The 24,182-nt window shown below is 39.0% G+C and overlaps 1 protein-coding gene across 1 annotated transcript in view; it reads left to right on the plus strand.

Annotated features, from left to right (window-relative positions):
- The window catches only part of nudcd1 (NudC domain containing 1), a 68,973-nt gene that overhangs the window by 20,154 nt on the left and 24,637 nt on the right, over nucleotides 1-24,182 (plus strand). Inside the window, exons 6-7 of the mRNA XM_049602492.1 lie at nucleotides 13,279-13,486; nucleotides 21,134-21,278. Coding sequence (XP_049458449.1) covers nucleotides 13,279-13,486; nucleotides 21,134-21,278 — 353 coding nt within the window. The remainder of the gene's footprint in view (nucleotides 1-13,278; nucleotides 13,487-21,133; nucleotides 21,279-24,182) is intronic.

Raw genomic sequence — 24,182 nt, forward strand, 5'->3', positions numbered from 1 at the left:
AAGATATGATATCACCACACCACGCCACATTCCTTGGCATTTCTGTGATGAGACCACTTCCAGTTAACATTCATCATGCAGTTGCATTGCATCTGGTTGTTTTCAGTCAAGCAAGTGTTTGCTTCTTCTGCTCATTACCTTTTAAGAGGCACAAACTGAATAGTTGGGTTGTAGCCATAGAAACGCCTGATCAGGCAGCAGAATATTCCCAATCAGACTTGGGTCTCTTACAGATCTGGTAATCTGTGTCTGCTTACATGGATACATGTCCAGGCCATTTATGACTGCTTGCACAGATGCTGTGTGTCTGTGAAACAACCGCAGCATAATCTTTCTTCCCTCACCAGCAGCGGTGCATTTAAGTGTCTGTTTAATTTAGTCAGTGAAAGGGTGAGAATTGGGACTCTTATATAGGCTTGCAAGTGATAAATAGTATTCATAACTGTATTTTTTATATAACCGATAAACTGTTTTGTCCAAACTTTTTTAAAAATAATGGTGCCTGTTCCTTGGACCCAAAGTGATGTTTTCAAATTGCTCATTGACCAACAGTCAGAAACCCAAAGGTGTGAAAAGCAGCACATTCTCACATTTTAGAGGCTGAAACAAAACAATATTTGGTTTCTATACTTGCTAAATGACTGTGAAGCAATTATCAAATTGCCAATGTGATATTTTTAATCAATTAAAAAAAAAGATTAACATTTTGCGAAATGAAATAATTTGCTTTCTTGTCTAGACACACCTAAATCTCAGGATTTCATTTATTTCTCTGAAGAAAACTGAATTAAATTGTTATTTTTAAAGTGTAGATTATTATTCACGATATAAACTTTGAAAAATCCCGTTGTTACAGTGTTCCCATAAAAGAAAAAGGTTGGGAACCACTGACACTGACTTATTGTCAGGTTTATCTTGTATTTAAGGTTTCAACCAGAACATGTTTACATGCTTTAATGGTAATAAAACACTTTATTTTCCTTATACTGTCTGCGCTGGAACACATTCATCCTCTCTCTGTGACTAGCTGTTTTGGTGTCTGTCTCTGAAAACCCCCCCTCCCTAAAATGTCCAGTCTGCTCTGAAAGGTCAGCATGTCCAGTTCTTTGGCATCTTAAAAGTTAAAGTTCCACTGATTGTCACACACCTGAGCGTGTGAAATTTGTTCTCCGCATTTGACCCATCCCCTGAGGGAGCGGTGAGCAGCAGCAGTGCCGCGCTCGGGAATCGTGGTGATCTAACCCCCCAATTCCACCCCCTGATGCTGAGTGCCTAGCAGGGTGGCAATGGGTCCCATTTTTATAGTCTTTGGTATGACCCGGCCGGGGATCGAACCCACGACCTTCCAGTCTCAGGGCGGACACTCTACCACTTGGCATCTCTGCATAGTCATTGCATCTGGGGATGAAAGCAATGGAGAATAGCAGCACTTTCTACTGTGAAAAATCACCAATAAAAGCTTCTAAACCAAAATCTTCACAAGCGGACATGTTCCATCAGGAATATGATCCTAAACTTGGGAGAATGATCAACATCAGCAACCAAGTTTATATATTTCCTTGATGCTAGCATGTAGCAACGTGTAGCAGTGTAGGCTACATGATATAAACATGTACAATAGTGTGCCTGCAGCAGATGACCATATTAAAAAAAAACAACAAAAAAAAAACAGCACATGATGATGTCATACTATAGCCAGAGTATTAAAAACATTGGAAATAGAGTACTCGGAACAGTCTGAAGCCTGAGGTTTTTGCCCACAGACATTACTTTTACATACGTTAACCTCATTATTTGAAACACTGGCTGTGTTTAATAAGAACATTCTCTATTACAATGCTGTACAGTGGTGGAAAAAAGTTTTCGGACACCCTTAAAATTTTACACAATCTCAAATATTATCATGAAAAATTTGTGGAAAAATCTTTTTTGTGTTTCAAAAGGTGTGGCTGCATTAGACAGATACAAACAAATACAAATTATATTTTTTTGTTTATTGTTTACAAGAAAAACTAACAAAACTAAATTCTTGACAGTTTCAATATGTCAGTTCTCAACATTGTCGGTATCAGAGTCAGCAAATAACAGAGAATGTGTTCAAAACTGAACAAAAAATAAATAAACCATCACATCATCAAATTAATATTTAGTAGTCCTGCCATTGGCATGTAGTCGAGCTCTAATCCTGGCTGGCTGTTCCCCACGAGCCTTTCACACTGTTGAGGGGTAATCTTGTCCCATTCTTCTTGAATTACTGCTTTTAATTCTTCTAAATTCTTTGGTTTATGCTTTGAAACAGACCTTTTGATAATCCACCACAGATTTTCAATGGGGCTCATGTCCGGGGATTGAGCTGGCCACTCTAAGACCTGGATACTGTGCTCCTGCAGCCAAGTTCTACTGGCCTTGGATGTGTGGCAAGGGGCATTATCTTGTTGAAACATCTAGTTTTTACCTCGACAGAACAGTGCACACGCAGAAGGGAGCATGTGGGTTTCGAGAATGGTACAATACTTGGTAGAGTTCAATGTGCCATCACAGACAGTGAGATGACCAACACATGTTGATCTTGAATGTGACCGCTGCGCAGTGGCGTTGCCTCATGTGATGTCGGAATAATCGGAAAAATGAGTTTCCGACCGTAAAGCACTATTTCAGTGGAAATGGTTGACGACGTGTTTTTTAAACATTTTGAGTGATAAAATACAACACATCTTCTTTGTAATGTCCATGATGTCTCCACATTACCACCTAAACGCTCATGAACACACAATGAAGTAAGAACGACTTCCCGACATGGGAAATCGGACCATCCAAGGAGCACATGAATTATACTTGGTGGTTTGCGTATGACGAAAAGACGTTGGGGCAATCCCTCCCGGAACCCATAGAGATTGCATTGGAGTGCCTGTATTTAGAAAAAAAAAGCATTTTACATGGAAGTCTGTGAGAGTGAGTCAGGGCGATTTCAGGCTGATATCGCCCCAGAGGGCCGGAACGTGACTTCACACTGTGTCTGATTGGATATTCAGGGGCAGGACGAGCTGTTTCAAGTGAAAATTATCAGAATAATTAATATATTGTGTGTAGGCTATATATGACAATAATGATGACGATAATCATACATTTATTATCATCTTTCTTTTCTTTTGTGGCTCGAGGAGGGGCGGCGCCCTATCGCCCTCTATTGGCCAGCCGCCCCTGAGGAAAACGTTGGCTCTGTATAAAGATTTGAAACATGAAGATAAAAATATCAGCCTACCAACAACTGTAAAGATCACTAAACATTGCATTGTATGTTGTTTGTTAATGTGTATTTAAAAAACAAAAAAACAAAACAGGTAGTCACTGCACCTGATCAAGAAATAATCTGGCAATTGACGAGATGTTTTTTTTTACTTGAGTTTTTGTACGAATTGAGCAAACAAGATATTACATATTAACAGTGCTGGTAGGCGGATTTTATTACCTTTTGACGGAGCCAGGCTAGCTGTTTCCCCCCATTTCCAGTCTTTATGCTAAGCCAGGCTAACTGCCCTCTTGACTATAGCTTTGTTTTTAACATACAGACATCAATCAATCAGTCAGTCACTTATTTGCCACATGAAGTCATACAAGGTACACCGCCAGTAAAATGTGATCCTGTCAGCTCCTTCAACGCTTGCATTGCAGTTTAGTCCTTTGTAGGTCTTTTTGTGGGCTGCTGCTTTATAATTGTCCGTGTGTCTGGATGGTTCCAGTAATGCATTGTTTCTAGTTGCGGAATGATTTAACTGTAGTTTGGGAACAGTGTCTGTTGTTTGACAAATTAAATCCACCACAGACTCAGTTCATCAATTTATTGATGTCAGTGGTGACGTCAAAGGTGGTTTCCTGGAACATGCTCCAGAATCTGATTGGCTCCATCTTTTATGTCACAGGGGGCAAACACATGAGAGCGGTAAATAATTGTCTCATCAAACTCCTCACAAAAAACACAAACGAGCTCCCCCCTAAAATGTTGAACTTCTCCTTTAGCTGACTAAATCCATCCATCCATCTTCTAACCGCTTCATCCTCTTGAGGGTCGCGGGGGGGGCTGGAGCCTATCCCAGCTGACATCGGGTGAGAGGCAGGGTACACCCTGGACAGGTCACCAGACTATCGCAGGGCTGACACATAGAGACAGACAACCATTCACGCTCACATTCACACCTACGGACAATTTAGAGTTATCAATTTACCTAGTCCCCAATCTGCATGTTTTTGGACTGTGGGAGGAAGCCGGAGTGCCCGGAGAGAACCCACGCTGACACGGGGAGAACATGCAAACTCCGCACAGAAGGGCTCCCACACCCGGGATCGAACCGGGAACCCTCTTGCTGTGAGGCGACAGTGCTAACCACCACACCACCGTCCTGCCCGCTGACTAAATCATTCAGCAATAATTACAGTTTCTTTCAAAGTTAGATTCTTTACTTGGCTTTACTTTTGTATTTCATATATACTAACTTTATTATTATAAATGATTGATCAGTGGGCTGGTTTTCACACCACCAGAACACTTAAATTCACACACCTCGTGTCAGAACTGACCCAACAGTTCATATCCAACTAATTTTTATTCTATTTCCTGTTTCTACACTCAGTTATACTCACAACCTCTGAACAAGCAGACAAACAGCCACCCTATTTAAAAAAAAACAAAAAAACAAGACAGGGCAAAGTGTGTGTATGTGTGTGTGTTGATGGTGCCGAGGCGGAATAATGGCAGCTTTTTAGCCAATCCTTTTATCAGCATTCTGCCTTCCTCCTTTCAGAGTGGAACAAGTGAATGAGATGTCAAGAGAGGAAGCATCTTCAAAGAGGCCTGTAAGTGATGATAAGAGAGGAGATACAGAGTGGGGAGGAGAGATGGAGGTGATTTAATGTTGCGCTGATGGAGAAGAGGTGCAGATATGTGTATAGTATATATACTGTAGATAGAGAAGGCCTCCAAATGAATGCTTGGAAAAGTCTGTAATATGATTCGGATCATCACAGGACACCATAAACACTCCTATGATGAATGAATAAATGGCAAAAGAACTGAAGTGTGGATGAATTATAGAAGTTGCTAGTCGCTGTCTTGGGTTGGCATTATGTGTGTCTGTTGAGCACTTTGGCCAACAGAGAAGTTCAAATGATGAACATTGAAGAGGTAAGAAGAAGATGGCGAAATACAGAGTAATATTTGGCAGCTCTCCTTTCTCCTTATTAGTTTCTTTGTGGATTCAGTCGACAACAAAAGGTGATAATGAACGTGTCTCAGTTCCTCACATTTCTGCCAGATATAGAGTAGGTCTGTTGGTTTGGAGCATCATAATTGGGCCATTTTCAGTGCTCAGGCTTTGCCAGTAATCACAGAGTGAGTGTTGTGTTTGACAGTTCTGGCACACAGTTCTCTCTATAGGAGTGTCGTATATGAGAAATCTGTCAGTTTTCTGTGTATAAATGAGATTATTGTTATCTTCTTCAGTCTGGTGTTCTTTCCATTCTGTCTTATCTAAATTTCTTCCATAGTTCTTTTATTGTTTCTTTTTTATTTACAGTTATAATGTCAGCCTGGACCAAAGCTTCTCTGATTGTGTTTAATTCACAGCTGACTGTACTTAAACTCTTTTTCAGAATAGAGAAACACACTCATGACATTTAAGGTCAATATGCTGTGTCTATGATGACAAAAAAAGGTCTTATAATTTTCTTTGCTGAAGAACCTCTTATTTAGAGGGACAGTTCACTCCCAAATCATAAGTACATATTTTTCCCCTTGCCTGTAGTGCTATTTATCAATCTAGATTATTATGGTGTGAGATGCTGAATGTTGGAGATATTGGTCGTAGAGATGTCTGCCGTCTCTCTTTTAAAATGGAACTAGATGGCACCCAGCTTGTGCTTTTCAAAGTGCCAAAAAAAATAAATTAGAAAAACTCAATAGCAATGTCTCTTTCAGGAGATCATGACCCAGTTACTCAAGATAATCCACAGTCCTTGTTGTGAGCTGTGTCATGTAGGAACTATTGTCTCCCTACCCCACTATACCTGCTAACTGTATCACCATGCAGTAGCAAGGGTGCATCTACTGCTAGCTCACTTGGCACCCCTGAGCTAGCTAATGTTACAGCTCAGCCATTTCCTTTTGCTCAGGAGGTACAAAACCTACAGCCTCCAGAATGCACTGTGCCTCACTGGACCAGTAAACACACCCACTAGGGGGTGATGAGTCAGTAAACACACCCACTGGGGGGTGGCGAGTCTAGCTGTTTTTTCACAGGAAACGATATGGTGACCGTCTGGTAACAAACAATCTGGAATTACAGCTAAACAGTGCACTAAAATATGTTTCGGGAAACATTTGTGGCGAGAAATAGGCAATGTAGTTACAGAATCTTGGTTCATGTTTGAATAGCACCGCTTAGTTCTACCATTTGATCTCAGTTTTTTTCTGTCTCCATTTTTTTGCAACACATATAACATAATTGAGCCCACTTTCTTTTCAGAATCTCTTGTATCACAGCCAAACAGTGCACTAAAATATGTTTCTGATTTTTTTTTTTTTTTTTTTTAAATTTTAAAATATTTTTTTGGGGCATTTTTGTCTTTAAGTGACAGGACAGCTAAGCGTGGAGGGAGGGAGGGAGGGAGAGAGAGAGGGAGAGAGAGAGAGAGAGAGAGAGAGAGAGAATGACATGCAGCAACAGGCCCCAGGCTGGAGTCGAACCAGGGCCGCTGCAGCAACAGCTTTACCACTGCCCAGATCTCTGTGGTCATCTGCCAGCTCAGGCGCAACATGGGGCGCCTGCTCTATCCACTAAGCCACCCACGCCCCTTTCTGATGATATTTTTGGTGAGAAATAGGCAATATAGTAAAAAATCTTGGTTCATATTTGATCAGTTTGAGAAAGAGAGAATGAGGTGCAGGTCTCTCTCTCTCTCAATTTCAATTCAATTCAATAATCTTTATTGGCATGACTGTAGATTAACAATATTGCCAAAGACATTAAAAATTTACAAATAAAGTACAATAATAAAAGTAAGTCAGAAAACTATTAAAAAAAGATTAAATATATGTTACAAAATACAAAATACACCAATCTACAATACAATACACCAATATATAATATAGGGAAAAAAATGAATAAAGAAAAATGTAGATGGTGAGTTACAAGGACTGTAAATATAGACAGGTGTGTCAGGTGTTGTGATGGTTGTCCCTCAGGCTGTGGCATAACCTGACGTATGTTGCTGCTGCTAAGCTGCTGACCCTGTTCTCTCCAAGGATGTGTTGTATCTCTCTCTCTCTCTCTCTCTCTCTCTCTCTCTCTCTCAATTCAATAAGCTTTATTGGCATGACTGTAGATTAACAATATTGCCAAAGACATTAAAATTTACAAATAAAGTACAATAATAAAAGTAAGTCTCTCTCTCTCTCTCTCTCTCTCTCTCTCTCTCTCTCTCTCTAAATCCACTTCTACCCTCTTTGTTCCTGTAGTGGCGGGCATACGGATACGTGAAAGAGCAACCCATGTACAGTAGTTTGAACAAAAGCCCTAACGGCAACATCCACTGGATGACGTGAAACGTGACATACGGTGGATTTGAGCTGGCAGATGACCACAGAGATCTGTGCACTTGTAAGACTGAGGAAATTTACCTCAGTTGATGTACACATACTACCCACTTTGTTATGATACATAGCTGGTTAGAAAATGGGCAAATTATCCTTGTCATTGAAGAGATCAGTCTTTGGTGGAACTGCTAAAAACAAGACATTTGAAACATGACGAGCATTTTACAATCCTAAAATATGTTTTATGTGTAATCTCAATCTGTAAAGTAACCACTCAATTTACTGTCAGATCAATGTAGAACAGTAAATAGGACAAAATCCTCAAATACTTGGGAAATGCACAGGGCTCCAGACTAACTTTTTTTAGTATTGTAGGAGCACTGTAGCCCCTTAGTGAAAAATTTTAGGGGCACAAGCAGAAAATTTAGGGGCACTCCTTAAATCATCCTGCATCACAATTACTCGCATTTTTGGCCATTTTAACTGTATCATAAACTATATGTAGTCTACTGTGTATTAACATTGGACTGTTTTAATTATTTAAGTATTTAGCTTCATAGAGACTTGTTGAAAAAAAAATGGCTGACAAACAACAAAAGAAGGTCTTCTAATGTCAGTAATGCCCAATTTATTGAGCTAAAGTCCTGTCCTTATTTACAAACATTTCTGTTTTTGAATGTGTATAGCCTTTTATATAGAGATGTATTAATACAGTTTTGGAATTAATTTCTTGTTATCTGCATGAACAGATGAGTAGGCACTATTCATCAACTTATATGACACATTTATGGAAATGACAGCACTGGTAGTTGAATGTTCCCACGGCAACGAGTAAAACAGTCTTGAGGGCTGTCTATCAGCCACTTGCAGTCTGTCCAGTTTGCGAGGACTCAGTCTGCAAGTCCAGAGGATAGACATTTGGATTCAGGCAGCTTGTTGTCACCACCACCTCCTGCAGCTGCCTGCTCGTCCACTTTCCAGGCAAGGCGCAGTTCATCTCGAACAAGCCTACTGATGAGTGTAGACGACGTGATTCTTGCAGTTTACTAAGCACTCAGACACTTTGGCCAACACTGACGGACTCGTTCCCTCATTTTACACCATGAAAAAAAAAAAAAAACGGCTGCAAATTTGCTGGTCGTGCACAAGCGAATAGTTGTAAAAATACTCGCATTGACTCCAAAATGGCCCCAAAATGAGACCATTTGGTTGCAGTCTGGAGCCCTGTTACTGAGATGCCTATAGCCTCTCTGATATCTCCTGTCTGGTGGTTTAGAGGGGTCAACCTTAGAATTAAAATCCCCCCATGAATTAAGTTTGGATTGTTTTTCTGTTTCCTAGCTTGTGAAATGAGGTGGACTGTATTTTCCTCCCTTGTAAATACCTGGCAGTTATGTTACAGGAAGGAGGAAACCTTTCACCTGAGGCAAGAGCTGCAGCCTGAAAGAAGATGATGTATGAATGTCCCTTCAGATTAGCAATGGATGAAAAGGACTTTGTCCATGAAAGAAGGATTCAAAAGGACTTTTATTTTAGAAATATCGATCAGTCTATAACCTCTGACTCTTGTTAAAAATGTGATTCAAGCACAAGACTGCAAAGTAGTTTCCAATTGGATTTAAGATGGGATTGTTTGGTCCATTTATGATTATGTAGTTGGTAGCCAAAGTCATTTTATCAAGCATCTGTGGACTGTTAAAGAAAAGTTAAAGAAGGACACAAGGCCTGCTGTTCATACATTTCCCAACAACGCGTCTAACAGACATGGCCCAGTGACTTCCGCTTCATTCTGGGTATACATCTGTCACCACCGCCAGCATTATTTAGAAGGCAGCTCCCTCTGTGACGACTTATTTTGTGTTTCACTATAGCACACCACACAGTATGGTTGTTGTCATACCCTGCTAAAAAAAACCCCGATTTGATCGTGGATCACAGAAGGCTAACAGGCCATTGGAGGTGCTGAGTGAGTCAGAGGCAACAGAAAATTGGCTTCTTAACAATGTGGGCAATGGTGAGAACAGATTTGTTCCTTGTTAAAAAGAAGCGGAAATGCAGCTGTCATGTTTGTGAAAACGAGGCTATGAAAGAAGTAGTAGTGCCAATGCCTGAACTGATTCAGTATTGTTAACACTCATAACTATAACTTACTACACTGTAGTTAATGCTTTAGCTATTAGTCCACAACTAGAGAGCATTCAGAGAGCAGACATTCTCCAGTGCTGCACAACACTCTATTTGAATAATAGGAAAAGAAAGTTTCTGATATACTGATCAGATTTTGGTTGTTATAGATCAAAGGTCAAGATCACTGTAACCTTGTCTTTCTCATTATTGTGAACGCAATATCTTAAGAACGTCCTTTCAGATTTGGCAGAGACATCCACTTTGAATGAGAGATAAACTCATTCGAATTTAGTGGTCAAAGGTCAAGGTCACTGCATCCTTGCATCCATCTCATTCTCATGAATGCGAATTCTTAAGAATACCTTGAGGGAGTTTCTTCAAAGTTGGCACAAATATCCACTTTCATTCACAGTTAAACTGATGAGGTTGAACGATGCTGCACTTTAGCCAATCACCATGGAGGGGGCGGGCCTGAGACGTGCAGGTGTCTCCAGGAAATGTGTACCTACAGAAACAGCAGGCTCCGCGTCCATGGCAACTGCTCCACACAAAACGCCGTCTCGTCAACTTGAAAAACATGGACAACCTGTCCTGTCATCCTCATGCGTGCAATATCTCAAGAAGGCCTTGAATGAGTTTCCTCAAAGTCGGTACAAATGTCCAACTGGACTCAAGAATGGACTGATTAGAATGTGGTGGTCAAAGGTCAAGGTCACTATGACCTCATAAAACTTGTTTTTGGCCATAACTCAAGAATTAATGGTCTAATTATGACAAAATTTCACACAAATGTCTAATAGGATGTAATGATGAGGTGATGACATTTTATATCCAAAAGGTTAAAGGTTGTCTTCACTGTGACATCGTAATGTTCTGCACAAACACTTTTCCGGCTATAATTTAATGTCATACCTCAGGAATAGAAGGGGAGACATTTGGCCAGTTCTGAATTGGTGACGGGGCGGCACGGTGGTGTGGTGGTTAGCACCGTTGCCTCACAGCAAGAGGGTTGCCGGTTCGATCCCGGGCGTGGGAGCCCTTCTGTGCGGAGTTTGCATGTTCTCCCCGTGTCAGCGTGGGTTCTCTCCGGGCACTCCGGCTTCCTCCCACAGTCCAAAGACATGCAGACTGGGGACTAGGTTAATTGGTAACTCTAAATTGTCCATAGGTGTGAATGTGAGCATGAATGGTTGTTTTTCTCTATGTGTCAGCAACACCTGCGATAGTCTGGCGACCTGTCCAGGGTGTACCCTGCCTCTCGCCCGATGTCAGCTGGGATAGGCTCCAGCCCCCCCGTGACCCTCAAGAGGATGAAGCGGTTAGAAGATGAATGAATGAATGAATGAATGAATGAATGAATGAATTGGTGACACTAAACTTGGGTGTCCATCTTGAAAGTGTGCTGATTGTGTAGATCTTCTGTGCTGCCCTAGCGGAGATGTGTGTCAAGCATCCATGTTTTCACAGTCATGGATGAAAACTATTAGAGAAACTGTCAGAGATACTTGTATGGCTATTCGCGTAGGCATACAAGGTGGTAATTCAAGTTTATTCAAGTCAGAGCAGCAGATCATGAGAAAAACCCTTATTACAGAGCGATGCTAAAAACAAACAAAAAAAATCATGATTTAGCACCTGGCTTGGATACACACCAGAGGCAGCTAACGTGTGCCTTGGTCAATGGCCTCACATCACACAACATTTAATTGAAATCTGTTCATAGGGTTTTGAGGCATTCTCACCAGCAGGTCAAGGTAACAAATGACAGCAATGTGGCGTTTGTGCTTTGCATATCCTTTAAATATTTAGCCCTGAAATAATTTTTAAGATTACCTTTTGACCATGAGTGATGGGGTCCTACGTGAACATGATTATTTTTGCCAGACAGTTTTGGTTATTTTACTGGCGTGATTGTCTGTATTTATGTTTTTGTTTGTGCTCTTTTCACTGGTTTGAAGTGGATGTTATGTAGATGCGTGCAGCAAATCTGCCAACAGTTAATATGTTTTCAGACAGAATGTGAAGCAAATAGTAGAGGCTGTGTGATTGCATATAAAGTCAATCTAAATCTGTTGGATCAATGTACAAAGATGAGAGGATAGGAGAGAGGCTGCAACAAGAGACAGAACCAGAGTTACTGGTGAGTTCGTTGTTCAGTTAGAGATTGAGCTAAACACACATAGACATGGTGGTTGTGTCCTTTGCTTGTGGGTTTACAGCTAACCACTGTGTATTTTAGTTTCCTGTCACACACATACAGTCTTGATGAAACAAATTAGTTTGCTCAACTCTAAATACAGTAAATGAAAATAAACCTTCGACTTTTACTGTTTCTTATTTTGTTATGAATATTTAATGACATCAAGAAATACTTAAAGGAACAGTGTTTAAGATTTAGGGGGATTTAGGATTTGGCATCTAGAGGTGAGAATTGCAGATTGCAACCAGCTAAAATTTCTTCCAGCTGAAATGCCTTCAGTGTTCATTATTTAGGAGGGTTTTTTTATCCAGAGATTCAGGAGGTCGTCACTGGGAGCCAAATTATCTGCAGAGGCAGAGGCAATTTAAACTGGTAAAAAACACTGAATAAAGCAGTTTTACTTAAAGTTTCTAACTTTCTCTTCCTGGAGGGGCTGCTAATTCCAGTGGCTGCTGTGAAAACTAAAAAATGCAAATGGTCCTGTCTAAGCCAGTGTTTTGTTTGGCCATTCTGGGCTACTGTAGAAACATGGGGGTACACCATGGCCATATCTGTAGCAAAGGACCTACTCCCTATCTAAATATATGTAATGAAAATACAATGATTCTTATTTGTAGGTGACTATACACTAAAAAAAAAATATTATATTCCATTTCTGCCAATGAATCCCCCTAAATCCTACACACTAGACCTTTAATATTTAAAAACAAATTTTCAGGGGCTGTTAATTAAAGAAAATTAATTAATGTTGTTTGTATGATCTTTTCCTCACTAAAATTTAATAAGTTAAATATATGTTTTCTTTCAGATTAAAAATCATGTAAGCATTTTAAATTCTCTTGACAGTACCCTCAGGTCCATAATACAGAGCGACCTTTATCCATTCTGTAAAATTCACCCAGTGGTTAATATTCAGTATGCATATCTGAGACCTAAGATTGTCATTTGTATCTTTTGTGATTTAATATCATTTCTCGTCTAGAGGCTCAGAAAATTCCCTCCGTCAATGGCAAACCTCAATCTGAAAATAAATCAATATGATTGCATGTAAATTACTACAAGCAGCACAACAAAATTTGCAGAAAGTTTGGATATTTCTGCACGACACCATAGGTGAAAGCGTCAAATTGTGCAGGAGAATTGGCTTAACAGCTTCACTGTGAAGTCGGTCTTCGTTGTCCCCCTTACGGATAGATAATTCATTTATTTTAATAGTCTCCCATCTGCAGTATCGCTGAATATTCAGCAGCAATTTCCTTCAACTCCTGCACTGTATTAGATGTTTTATGTATGACTCTGTAACAGCTGGCACAGGACTGTCATTAACTTTAGCACCATACATTTCTCTTCTTTTTGAATTCAGATCCCATTTACTTCTGGCAGCAGACAGCAGAGGACATCACAGTGTGTGTGCGCATGTTTGAGGGAGTCACCAAAGAGGACGTGCAGTTCAGGCTGACGGCAGACAACATCAGGATTGGAGTTCAGGGTTTCCCTCCTTTACTGGAGGGCCAGCTGTACGCATCTGTAGACCCTGAGGCAAGCGCCTGGATCATCAAAAATGACAAAAGGTGTGCAAAGGTGTTGGTGTTTCATTTCAGTATTTTAAGGAGCAGGAATAGCTATGAGACAGGAAGTCTCATGTTACATTACAGCACTGTTTCAGTTTTTTTTTTTTTTTTTTTTTTTTAAATATTTCTTCTGAATGAGTTGAACAGGGAGCCACAAATCATCAACTCCAAGGAACAGTTTGCACCTTCTGTCTCGTTTATTCTCCTGTGTGTTTGCTTTCTTTCACAACCTTATATAAAAACTATAGATTTCACAAACCGTATATAGTCAGCACCCCATGAATCTCAGAACAGAGAGTTGTTTCACATTTATATGAATGTATGGAATATTGACTATGTGCAGTATTCATGCACCATTCCGGGGATTTTAAGGTCCACTGGGTAGGATGTAGCGGCATCTATTGGCAGAAATGATTAAAAATATTCTTGACTAAGTTTTTATTAGTTTATATTCACCTGAAAATAAGAATGATCATTTTTTCATTACCTTAGAATGAGCCATTTATATCTACATAGGGAGCGGGTCCTCTTCATGGAGTTCACCATGTTGCATTACCATGTTTCTACAGCAGCCCAGAATGGACAAACTAAACACTAGCTCTAGATAGGGCCATTCGCATTTCAATGTTGGCTACTTCAGTTCTCCTACACCAGGTGTATCTAAAGTCTGGCCCATTGTGGCCTGCGGACCACTTCCAACTGCCCTCGACTAGACTTTAAAAGAAACACTGTACGTGACCCACCACGCAATATTCGTTAATCAAGCAAGATTGCTTTTTTTCCCTTCACTTCACAATGGCAGACCTACTGTATCAAACAGTTTGAAGACATGCATTATGCTGATTGTATAGATCCTCTGAGTTGCTGGGTTAACGATGTGTGAGAAGCATACACATTGTGCCAAAAATTACACTAAATATCTTTTATAAAATGTCTTCAAAGTCTTCACTACATGTATTACATGAGTCTGGACAGACATTTATGTAAACTGCAACTTGACTGGTAAGCAGAGGCATGCAACGGCAGGAAAGTAATTCTATGTTTTTTTTTCCCAACACTGAATCACAGCGTGTGTGGCTAGGTAACAAGACCTCTCTGTAAATTGCCACTTTTCTTGTGTATCCCTGTGACCATGGTAGCAAGCAGTGTCCTTGCAGGGTCTCTCAAGGCAAATTGGTCCCAGGTAATGAGCCAGACCCAGAGCATTTCAAGAAGTCTTATACATTAAATCAGCCACACTGGGAACGAGTCACCTCGCCTTGGAACAGGGAGATTGGGACAAACTCCTGTAGCAGGCTCCAAGTGGAGCTTTCAGGTAGCTCTCTCGCTGAAGCCCATTTTCTGTTTACAGAGAGTATGTCGGTCGGTTTCAGAGGTTTCCCAAATTTGGGAAAAGCAGGGCTTCGCTCAGGCTTTGTTCAGGAGGTGAGGAGATTTGCTGACTTTGACTTCCTGAAAACAGTCTGAGTGAGGCCCTGCCGTGTTATTGTCGGTCAGTAAAGGAATAACATAGGGAAACCTTTGAAACCTACCAGCATGCCTTGTTGGTAGGTTCTGTAGACAGAAGATGGGCTTCAGCGAGAGAGCTAGTAGCTGGTGTCACGGTTAGCTCCACCCTCTTGTCTAAATATGGTCACTACTTGCTCCAAAAATCCAATAATGTGATGGCAAAAAATGCTAAACTCAAGGCTTTAATACAAGAGGCCACAAACCATTGGATGGCATCACTGTGGCCACATCCATTATTTTATTCGGTCTGTGGGTGGCTCACATTTTTTTTTAAAATGTGACTAAGGTTTGTGTTCCAATTATTGCAGTGTACTGCTGAACTGGAACTCAGAGCTGAAAACCAGGTTCAGGTGGATTCATGCTGTCCTAGTTGTGGAACAGTGGACCAGCTCTTTTTCTATTTTTTTTTTTTTTTTAATTACATCCACCATGATTCAGTGTTACAAAACAATAAAACATAGGCCAAGGGATGGAGGGTCGAATACCTTTTCATAAGCATGGAATCTATTAATCCAGTAAGTAATGTGAGTTGAGTCATATCCTCTACTTTAAGACCTTTTATCCGTCTCTGCTTCCTGTTTCTTCAAAACGAGACCTTTAGTGCTCTATGCAGCATAAAAACATGTTACATAGCCTGTTTGTACGTTCTCTGATAATCCTTGATACGTTTAAAGGTTGTGTGTGTGTGTGAGGGAACAAGAGTATGTCTGCGTCTGTGACTTGTGTGCAGAAAAAAAAATCTAAAAATAATGTGGTTCAGTTGAGGAACTATGAGGTGGACATGGGTGTTAATCCTCTGCATTTTGTTTATTTTTTATTTTTCATTCTTTAAGCTTATTCCTACTTACATACCAAAGATAAACTTTACTTACATTTGGCACTTGGTGGATCAGAAGTCCGCATAGTGACCCTCTCTCTTTGCCTGCTGTTTGGGTGCTGTGTGCATCTAGATGCCCTTTAAAAAGCTTTGAATATCTATAGCCAACAAAATGTAAAACGGATGTTTTGATGTGTTTCTTAGATGGAAATCTAGCTGGGAGAAGCCCATATGTTTGTTTGTTTTTGTGTGTATGCATCCAGACTGCAGTGTAAATGCAGAGGAAAACAATACTCCAGTTGTTTTTATTGAGCATGTTTTTCCATACCAATGGGTTATGCTCTTTATAGATAGGCAGCTGAGCACCGTCCTGCTTTCCTCTGCCTGAAAACTGAATTAAGAAGCTGCCCATTGTTCCTCTTTCATATCTTGTCATTGTTTCCCAAATATAGAGCTGCTTGATAACATCCAGCAGCAAAATAGAGTATGAGTGATATTTACTTCTCAAGGCCCATGGTCACATTATTAAATTGAGGCTGCAACATGTGCACAAGATGTCATCATGAAGTAGTTGACTTTTTCATGCCTAAAAATATTGTCGGAATCAGAATTTTCTACAGAGTAAGAGGTTGAACTGAAACCCTAAGTATTACATTTCTGAGATGTAATGTTGATTGATTGATTACCTTAATTACCAGAATTCATTCTGAAATTTGTCTTGCATCCAATACACTTGTTTCTCATCACAAAATGCATTACAAATTACAAAAATATAACATTAAACATCCATCAGACAAGAAAATATACCATGAGGCATGTGACATGTGCTATATCAAACATCAAAGCGGCTGTGGTGCCTCCAAGTCTCTGCACTAACAACTATTCAACATTTTAATAGACTGAGGAATAAAAGTGTTCCTCAGTCAGTTTAATCTAACTTTGGGGACTCTATATCGCCTGTTGAATGGCAACAACTGATACTCTTAAAATAAAATATGCGATGATCAGACAAAATTTTGCCTGCCAAGGACAATATTCTTCTAGTACATGCAGCTTTAAAGAATGGCTCAAGTGTTTGACCTACAATCTTAGAGCAGATATTTAGCAGTCTCCCCAGTCGAGCTTTAAGTTGTACTGAGAGAGAACTATACCATACACTAACTCCCTTGGTTGTGTAATGTCATACATTACATTTAATCGTGATGCCAACAATTCTGCGTATTAGACCTTTCATCTTTCCTCACTCTTTTTCATTGGCAAAGAGCAATTTGGAAAATATTTAGGTAAAAAACATTTAATTTCTAACCACAGCTGTTGTTGGTTAAAATGATGAACATCATAATCATCTGGAGCTAATTAACTGTAATTCCATAATGGCAGAAAGAAACTTTTGTCTGTTGTCTAATTGCCTGAGAATAGAATGAATCATGAAAAATACAGTTTAAAATTAAGCAGGCACCACCTGTTATTTCAGTGTCTAATGGCCGGTATACACTGTGCGATTTTGGGCTGTCCTAGACGAAAGATGACCATCGTGGGAGAAACGTGGCAATATCTTAAATATCAATAAACGGTGGTCTTACGTCGCACTGTGAGACAGGTTCAAGGACGGCCATTGTCAACGTCTTGCAAAAAATCTGAGATAAAATTCTGACGGTGTTAGAAATTTAGGATGACTATCTCACAGTGTGACAGCTGCTACGACCTATGTCTACTAATCAACCAACAGAAATGCAGCACGAAATGACACAATGGTCACCGCAACACCGGCGCTAAATCCAAACAAATGATCGCTTGCCATGGAGGTAAAACGAACAAAAAGAAGTCTGTGCAACTCCCAGAAAGAGCAAAGTTTGGTGGAGCTGTGGCAGCAGAACCCTTGTTTGTTTGATGTTTCCTTCAACTGCTATCATGACCGCGAGAAAAAAGACACTGCATGGAAGGAAATTGCAGAGGAACTGCAACTTCCAGGTGAGCAAGCTACCTATTGTGGTGCAAATGGATGACGTACGCTGATGCGGTGCACGCTGATGACGTTGCATATTGACGTATGTCGTAACCTGCGACCCAGTAGTAAACGGCCATCGTACAATCTGCACACATCAAACTTGACGTCGTACCAGAGTTTATTAGATCCACGTCTCACAGTGTGTCATGCAATGGTCTTATAAGATTGCTAAAATCGCACAGTGTATAGAGGGCATAAGAGACATTTAAGATATTATGCTACTTAAAACTAAACTGTTCCTGCCTTCTCAGCCAGCAAAAGGTGATACGAGATCTTTGAGTTTTAGGTGTTTATAACTTAGTTACCTGCAAATGTTGCTAATAAAAGCTAAGCCTAAGTAAATTTGTAGGGCTGACACCTTCTGGTTAGTTGGTCCATTGGTTGATCATTGCGCTCTGGACAACCAAATTTTCAGTGATCAGCTGGTGTTACTTTCATAAGGCTATGCATCTGCCAAAGCATTATTTTTTCCCAGCAAAAAAAACACCAGGCGCTCTTCTGAAAATGCCCAGCTAGCACTAAGGGGCCGTTCACATGCTGCACTTTCTACACCCTCAACTTCATTGTTGTCAAAGTAGACACATGGAAGAAGCATTCAAAAGCAAAGGCGATGCTGTCACAGTGCGCAAGCATCCCCAAGCACCTATTTTTCAGGGCCTGGCAACTGCGCTTTGAAATAACAAGGTTTAACTTTTGGAGTGCAGCAAGGCACTTCATGTTCATTGTCACATGTCATGTGATAAAGAACAGCAAATCACTGCTAGCAGATATCTTTCCATTCTTCTGTAGATATCAGTCTGTGGGAAATACGAAAGAGAAGTAAGTAATATTAGTGCAGGGCTGACCAAAGTTCAACAATATTTTAAGCCTAATACACACTTGAAAAAACAATGTCTGGAAGAAGATCGGTTCCAAACTAGGGATCTCTGGCGAGTAGGCTATGACACAGTGCTGGTTATGATCGCCCAGCAACCGCAGGCGCAACCTCTCTCCGTGTCCTTGACAGGCACAGAGTAGGCACACGAGTAGCACCCAGCACTTGACTTCCTGTTTTCCAGGTGGTCAAAGATGTGGCATGTGTCTCAGCCCTAAGCCCTTTACAGGTGCAACATTTTTTCAGTTGACAAGCTTCGGTTGTGTCTGGATGCTATGATATGGAATATCTGCAGGAAAAAAAAAATGTCAGCACAAGATACAACTGTACGTACTTGCTCTGGCCCTTGCTCTGGATAAAGGGAAGGCTAAAGCACATAGCAGTATTCCTTTCTTATCTTTTAATCCTCTCCTCTGTTGTTTTTGTTGTTTAGCAGTTGTGCATGATGTTATGGTTTGTCTTTGTGGTATTTGTCCTGCCCTTCTACCACTATGGTTGGATGGCTGGCTAAGATTTGACAGTGACTACCATAGTGCACTACCCAGAGTTGAGCATTTTTAACTCTACATGGCACTACCGAGTCCCATTTCAGCGCTGGCCTTTGGAAGAATGTGTGCAAATCCAATGCATGCAGAATTATTTTCTCCAATGACCAATCAATTGGTTGAAAAGTGGATAGAATTTCAGTCAACCAAGATTTTCTTTGGTTAACTACAGCCCTATACATTTGATTAGGTATTCAAGACTTGATAAAATGTTTTCAAACTATAGATTAGACAAAACCGATTTCAGGAATCACTGGCATGTTCCTGGACCATTTTGAATCAGACATGTAGCACCTCTTTAAAATTTAGATGAAAGCCTACTGTATGAAAACTTGTATTGTGAACAGATGTTCAGCTACAGAGAAGACAGAACATAAAACAAGGGAACTAGTGTATAACCATAAAGTAAAAGTTACCCTTTATTACTGTTTTAAAACCATTATTCTGCTAAATGATGCAGTAAAGTTAAAAAAAACGAAGTGATTTTTATTGTTTTTGTTCTGATTTTTGTCACTAACAAATGTAAAAATGTCAGGTCACATGCTTCTAATAATTGCACATGGTGCTGCATACTGCGATGCAGTTCATCCATTCTGCCTCATCACCATTCAGACCATAATGCATTGGAAACTGCAAATGGTGCACTATGACTAAATATAGTCAGAATCTCAGCTGACAGAAAAAATGTGAAATGAAATCGCTCTGGGCAAAATACACACATGAAAACATATGCATAGCAGAGGAGAAATGAAAATGTAATTCTGATTTTATTCTAATTTATTCACATTCCCCTGAATCCATAAAGACTGATCGTCATTGCCATAATTTAGTGAAAAACTGAGAGTGAATGAATAGGCTCAGCTGTCCTTGTATTCATTGTGAAACAGCATTCAGTGTATAGATTTAATGTGCACAAAGACATAACATTTTGCAGACTTCACAGCTGCAACTCTATGAGAAGCGTATCATTTGAAATACTTGTGTAGGCATTTATTTTCAGTAATGAATCTAACTAATGGTCAATTGTCACAATAAGCCATGTAGAAACAATGACTGATGTTTGCATTTATTTGATGTTCAACACAAACGTAAGGAATTCTATGATTATTTATGTCATTGTTAACATTTTTGAAAACTTTGGCAACAAATCTAAATCTCAAAACTAGCGATGCACCTAACAATTATTTTTGCTATAGATTAATCTGCCCGTATTTATCAGATGATTAATTGAGATTTTTTTTTTTGTTTAAACTGTTAAACATTCTAAATACAGTTAAAAATGCCCATTACATTAATGTTGAGAGCCCAAGCTGATGTCATCACTGTTTGAACAACAGTGTTGTTCAAAATGTTACATACAATGTTACATCCTTAATATAAAGTTATGTACGTAATGTAAATTTACATAGGTTAGGTTTAGGAAGGTAAGCCCACGTAGGCTAGACTTAGGAAAGAAACATGGTGACAACATACGTTAACTAGCTCAAAGTTCACTATGTTTCTTATTGGACACGATCACTGGTCTCCTGGTGGCAAGTCCTCTGTTTGTTTGACCCAAACACAACCCTACCCTCATTCCTTATATAGACTTTCACTCTATTATTTCCTTCTCTACTCCTGTCATGTTGGTCACATGATTGCAGCCTTCCCAATTCAGTGTAACTCAATTCACTTTTATTTAGCCCTGGTTGGCTCTGGGAGGTGCGGTGGCAGAGCTGAGGAGAGATCCCTACTCCAGGATGGATAGATGTGCAATAGATGATGCATGTACAAAACAGATCAACATAATAAGTTTATAGAAATCCATCCATATATGACTCATTGATGATCAGCAGTTTGAATGAGAATCAGCGTGTTTTTATTTGTATCTGTGTTCATTTGAATGTGTCCTCAGCCTGGAGGTGACCCTGCAGAAACGTAGTGAGGGACCAATGTGGTCGGAGTTGGTTATGGGGGACAAGAGAGGGGAGTACATGATGAGTGATGAGCAGGCTGCCCTCATCCACGAGAGACTGACATTCCTCACCTCTGAAGACTTGGTAGGCTATTTTAATAGCATTTTACTGATTTTCTGAATTTGATTAAAAAACAACAACACTTTTATTTATTTCTGCAAAAAAAAAAAACGAGACTATAAATTTATTAGATTTTTTTTTAACATTGTTTAGTATTTGATTGAAATTGTAAGGTTTTTTTCTAGCCAGTAACAAATGCTTTTAATTTTGTTCCAATCATATTTTAGCAATTGTCAGAATATCACATTAAATAATTTAATAGCAATTATGATTTTTTTTTAAATAACACTTTTACAGGTCTGTAATTTCTAATAATTAATATATAATTTCCTTGGAAGTTTTGTGGAAAGAACAATGTAATTTGATGCAAATTATAGGGGTAATACAAGTTCCCTTTAAAGTTGCTGTTCCATCTAAAGGGAAACAGTAATGCCTACATACTTACTCTCCATGCCACACAAGTTAAATAGAGACAATGTTTTTATCCTACTTGAATCTTCATCAGGTTAAAATGTTTGAAAAGTTAAAATCACACCTATGTTTATACAGAATGCACACTGGTAGGCTGACGTGCTCTATGCTGACAGGCACCATTCAGAGTTCATTCATTTTATTGTATTTCGAGTAGTACAGCATTTTTACAACATAAATGACAAAAACCAACAAGGCAAACACCTTGAACAGGAAACATGCAGGTTCGATATTCAAATTAATCCATTAACACTCGAAAAGGAGTGGGAAGAAGAAAATTTATTTAATCCCACCCCTGTTTCTCATCAACAACTTAACACATTGAGTTAAATACTTCCTCCTGTCTTTTAACATCAAACCAGGACAATGAACAAAAAGGCCTATACCAGATTCTAATAAACTTATTCCACAGTATTTACATTATATAACCAGAGTGTGTGTGAAAAAAGGAACAATGTACATTCATGATGGTATTACCACGAGTGACAGTTAACCGTTAACTTACATTATATTATAATTACATACCAGCAATAGTAAGAAAACTACAATACCACTAATGGTAAAGAACAGCACATACCAGCAATGGTAAGAACAACAATACCAGAAAGGTAATGGACAATACAAACCAACTTAGTGAGGAACAACAAGCACACAAAAACATTTTAAGACAGAAAATTGATTTAACATAAGTATTAAGGCCCGCTCTCTTTATACTGTGACCAGACCATATGTTTATATAACAGTTTAAATCTGTGGATATTTTGGCATTGCTTGTGTTGGATATCCAGACTGTTCCAAAGTTTCACTCCACATACAGACACACAAAAACTTTTATGACTGGTTCGAACTTTAGTAATGTGAAATCTCCATATCCTCTCAAATTATGAATTCTCTCCCGAATTGTGAAAAAATGTTGTGTATTACTTGGTAGTAATTTGTTGAATGCTTTGAATAAGATTATTGATGTATATTATTTTACAAGATCATGGATTTTTAATAGTTTTGACTGAATAAACAGATTATGAGTGCGTTCTAGAAATCCAACCTTGTGAATGATCCGCACTGCTCGTTTCTGTAATGTGACTAATGGATTAATTGTGCATTGGTAACTGTTTCCCCACACTTCAGCACAATACGTGAAGTATGGGAGTACCAAGGAGCAGTATAAAGTACGGAGTGCATTTTCATCAAGGAATAGTTTCACTTTATTTATAATTGAAAGGCTTTTGGAGATTTTTGTTTTTATGTGTCTGACATGGGCTTTCCATGATAATTTACTATTATTATCTATTATAACTCCTAAAAATGTATTCTCATCTACATTTTCAATATGGACACCTTCAGTCATTATCTGTAGTTCTGAATTGGTTTTAGAATTTCCAAACATCATTGCCTTGGTCTTATTTAAATTTAATGATAATTTATTATTGTCCATCCACTTCTTCAGTTTATTTAATTCCTCATTTACCGTGTTTACAAGTTCATTATAATTATTACTACTAAAGAATATGTTGGTGTCGTCTGCAAAGAGTATGAGTTTTAGCGATACATCAAATATGTCATTAATATAAACACTGAATAGTTTTGGTCCCAGAATGGACCCCTGGGGGACACCACAAGAAATGCCAACATTTTTAAATGAATACAGTCCCATTTTAACATATTGTACCCTTCCTGTTAAGTAGCTTCTTAACCACTCCCCGGCAACCCCCCTAATACCATATAGTTTAACTTTGTTGAGTAGGATTGAGTGGTAAAACAGTTGACCAAAAAAGTTGAATAAACTACAAGGAAAAAAGTACGTAGGGACAAAATAGTAATACAAAGCCCATGGTACCAAATATCAAACTTATCTTAATTTATAGAACATTATATCAAAATTCAGCATCTATATATTATATTATATAGTCTACATAACTTGCATTCAAAACTGTATTGAGTGAGAGGCAAAACAGAAGAAATCTTGAAACATGTAGAGAACTCTAGACTCTAAAATGTCCTTGTTAAAAATAGATAGGTCAAATTAAAAAAAACAAACACACCTGTTAGATTAATAAACAAATGTAAATGTTTACAGATACGTGTGTCAGGGTCTAGAAAAACATAAAAACATGTACACTGGGAGAGCCATCATGACACAACCACCATTATTTATTGTAGAGAAAATGTTTAATCTCATACTCCTGATTCAGAGCTTTGTGTGAGTACAAGAATCTGGAGAGTGAAAATATATTACAAATACATTTGTTATCAAATAAATATTAATTTACCATTCATTTAGTATTGGTATATGGTAAGTTACACTAGCCGTTAACTCATAAATTCATTGAAAGCATACTGATTAAAGACTATGGCCATTTTCACTATGATTAGTACCAAGTTAAAGCTGCAGTAGGTAGAAAGCCTGAAAACAGTTGATTTTTGAGTCTCATCTGAGTTAGGTTCTGTTCGTCTCCG

This window comes from Epinephelus fuscoguttatus, linkage group LG17 (genome assembly GCF_011397635.1).
Source record: "Epinephelus fuscoguttatus linkage group LG17, E.fuscoguttatus.final_Chr_v1".
Lineage (NCBI taxonomy): Eukaryota > Metazoa > Chordata > Actinopteri > Perciformes > Serranidae > Epinephelus > Epinephelus fuscoguttatus.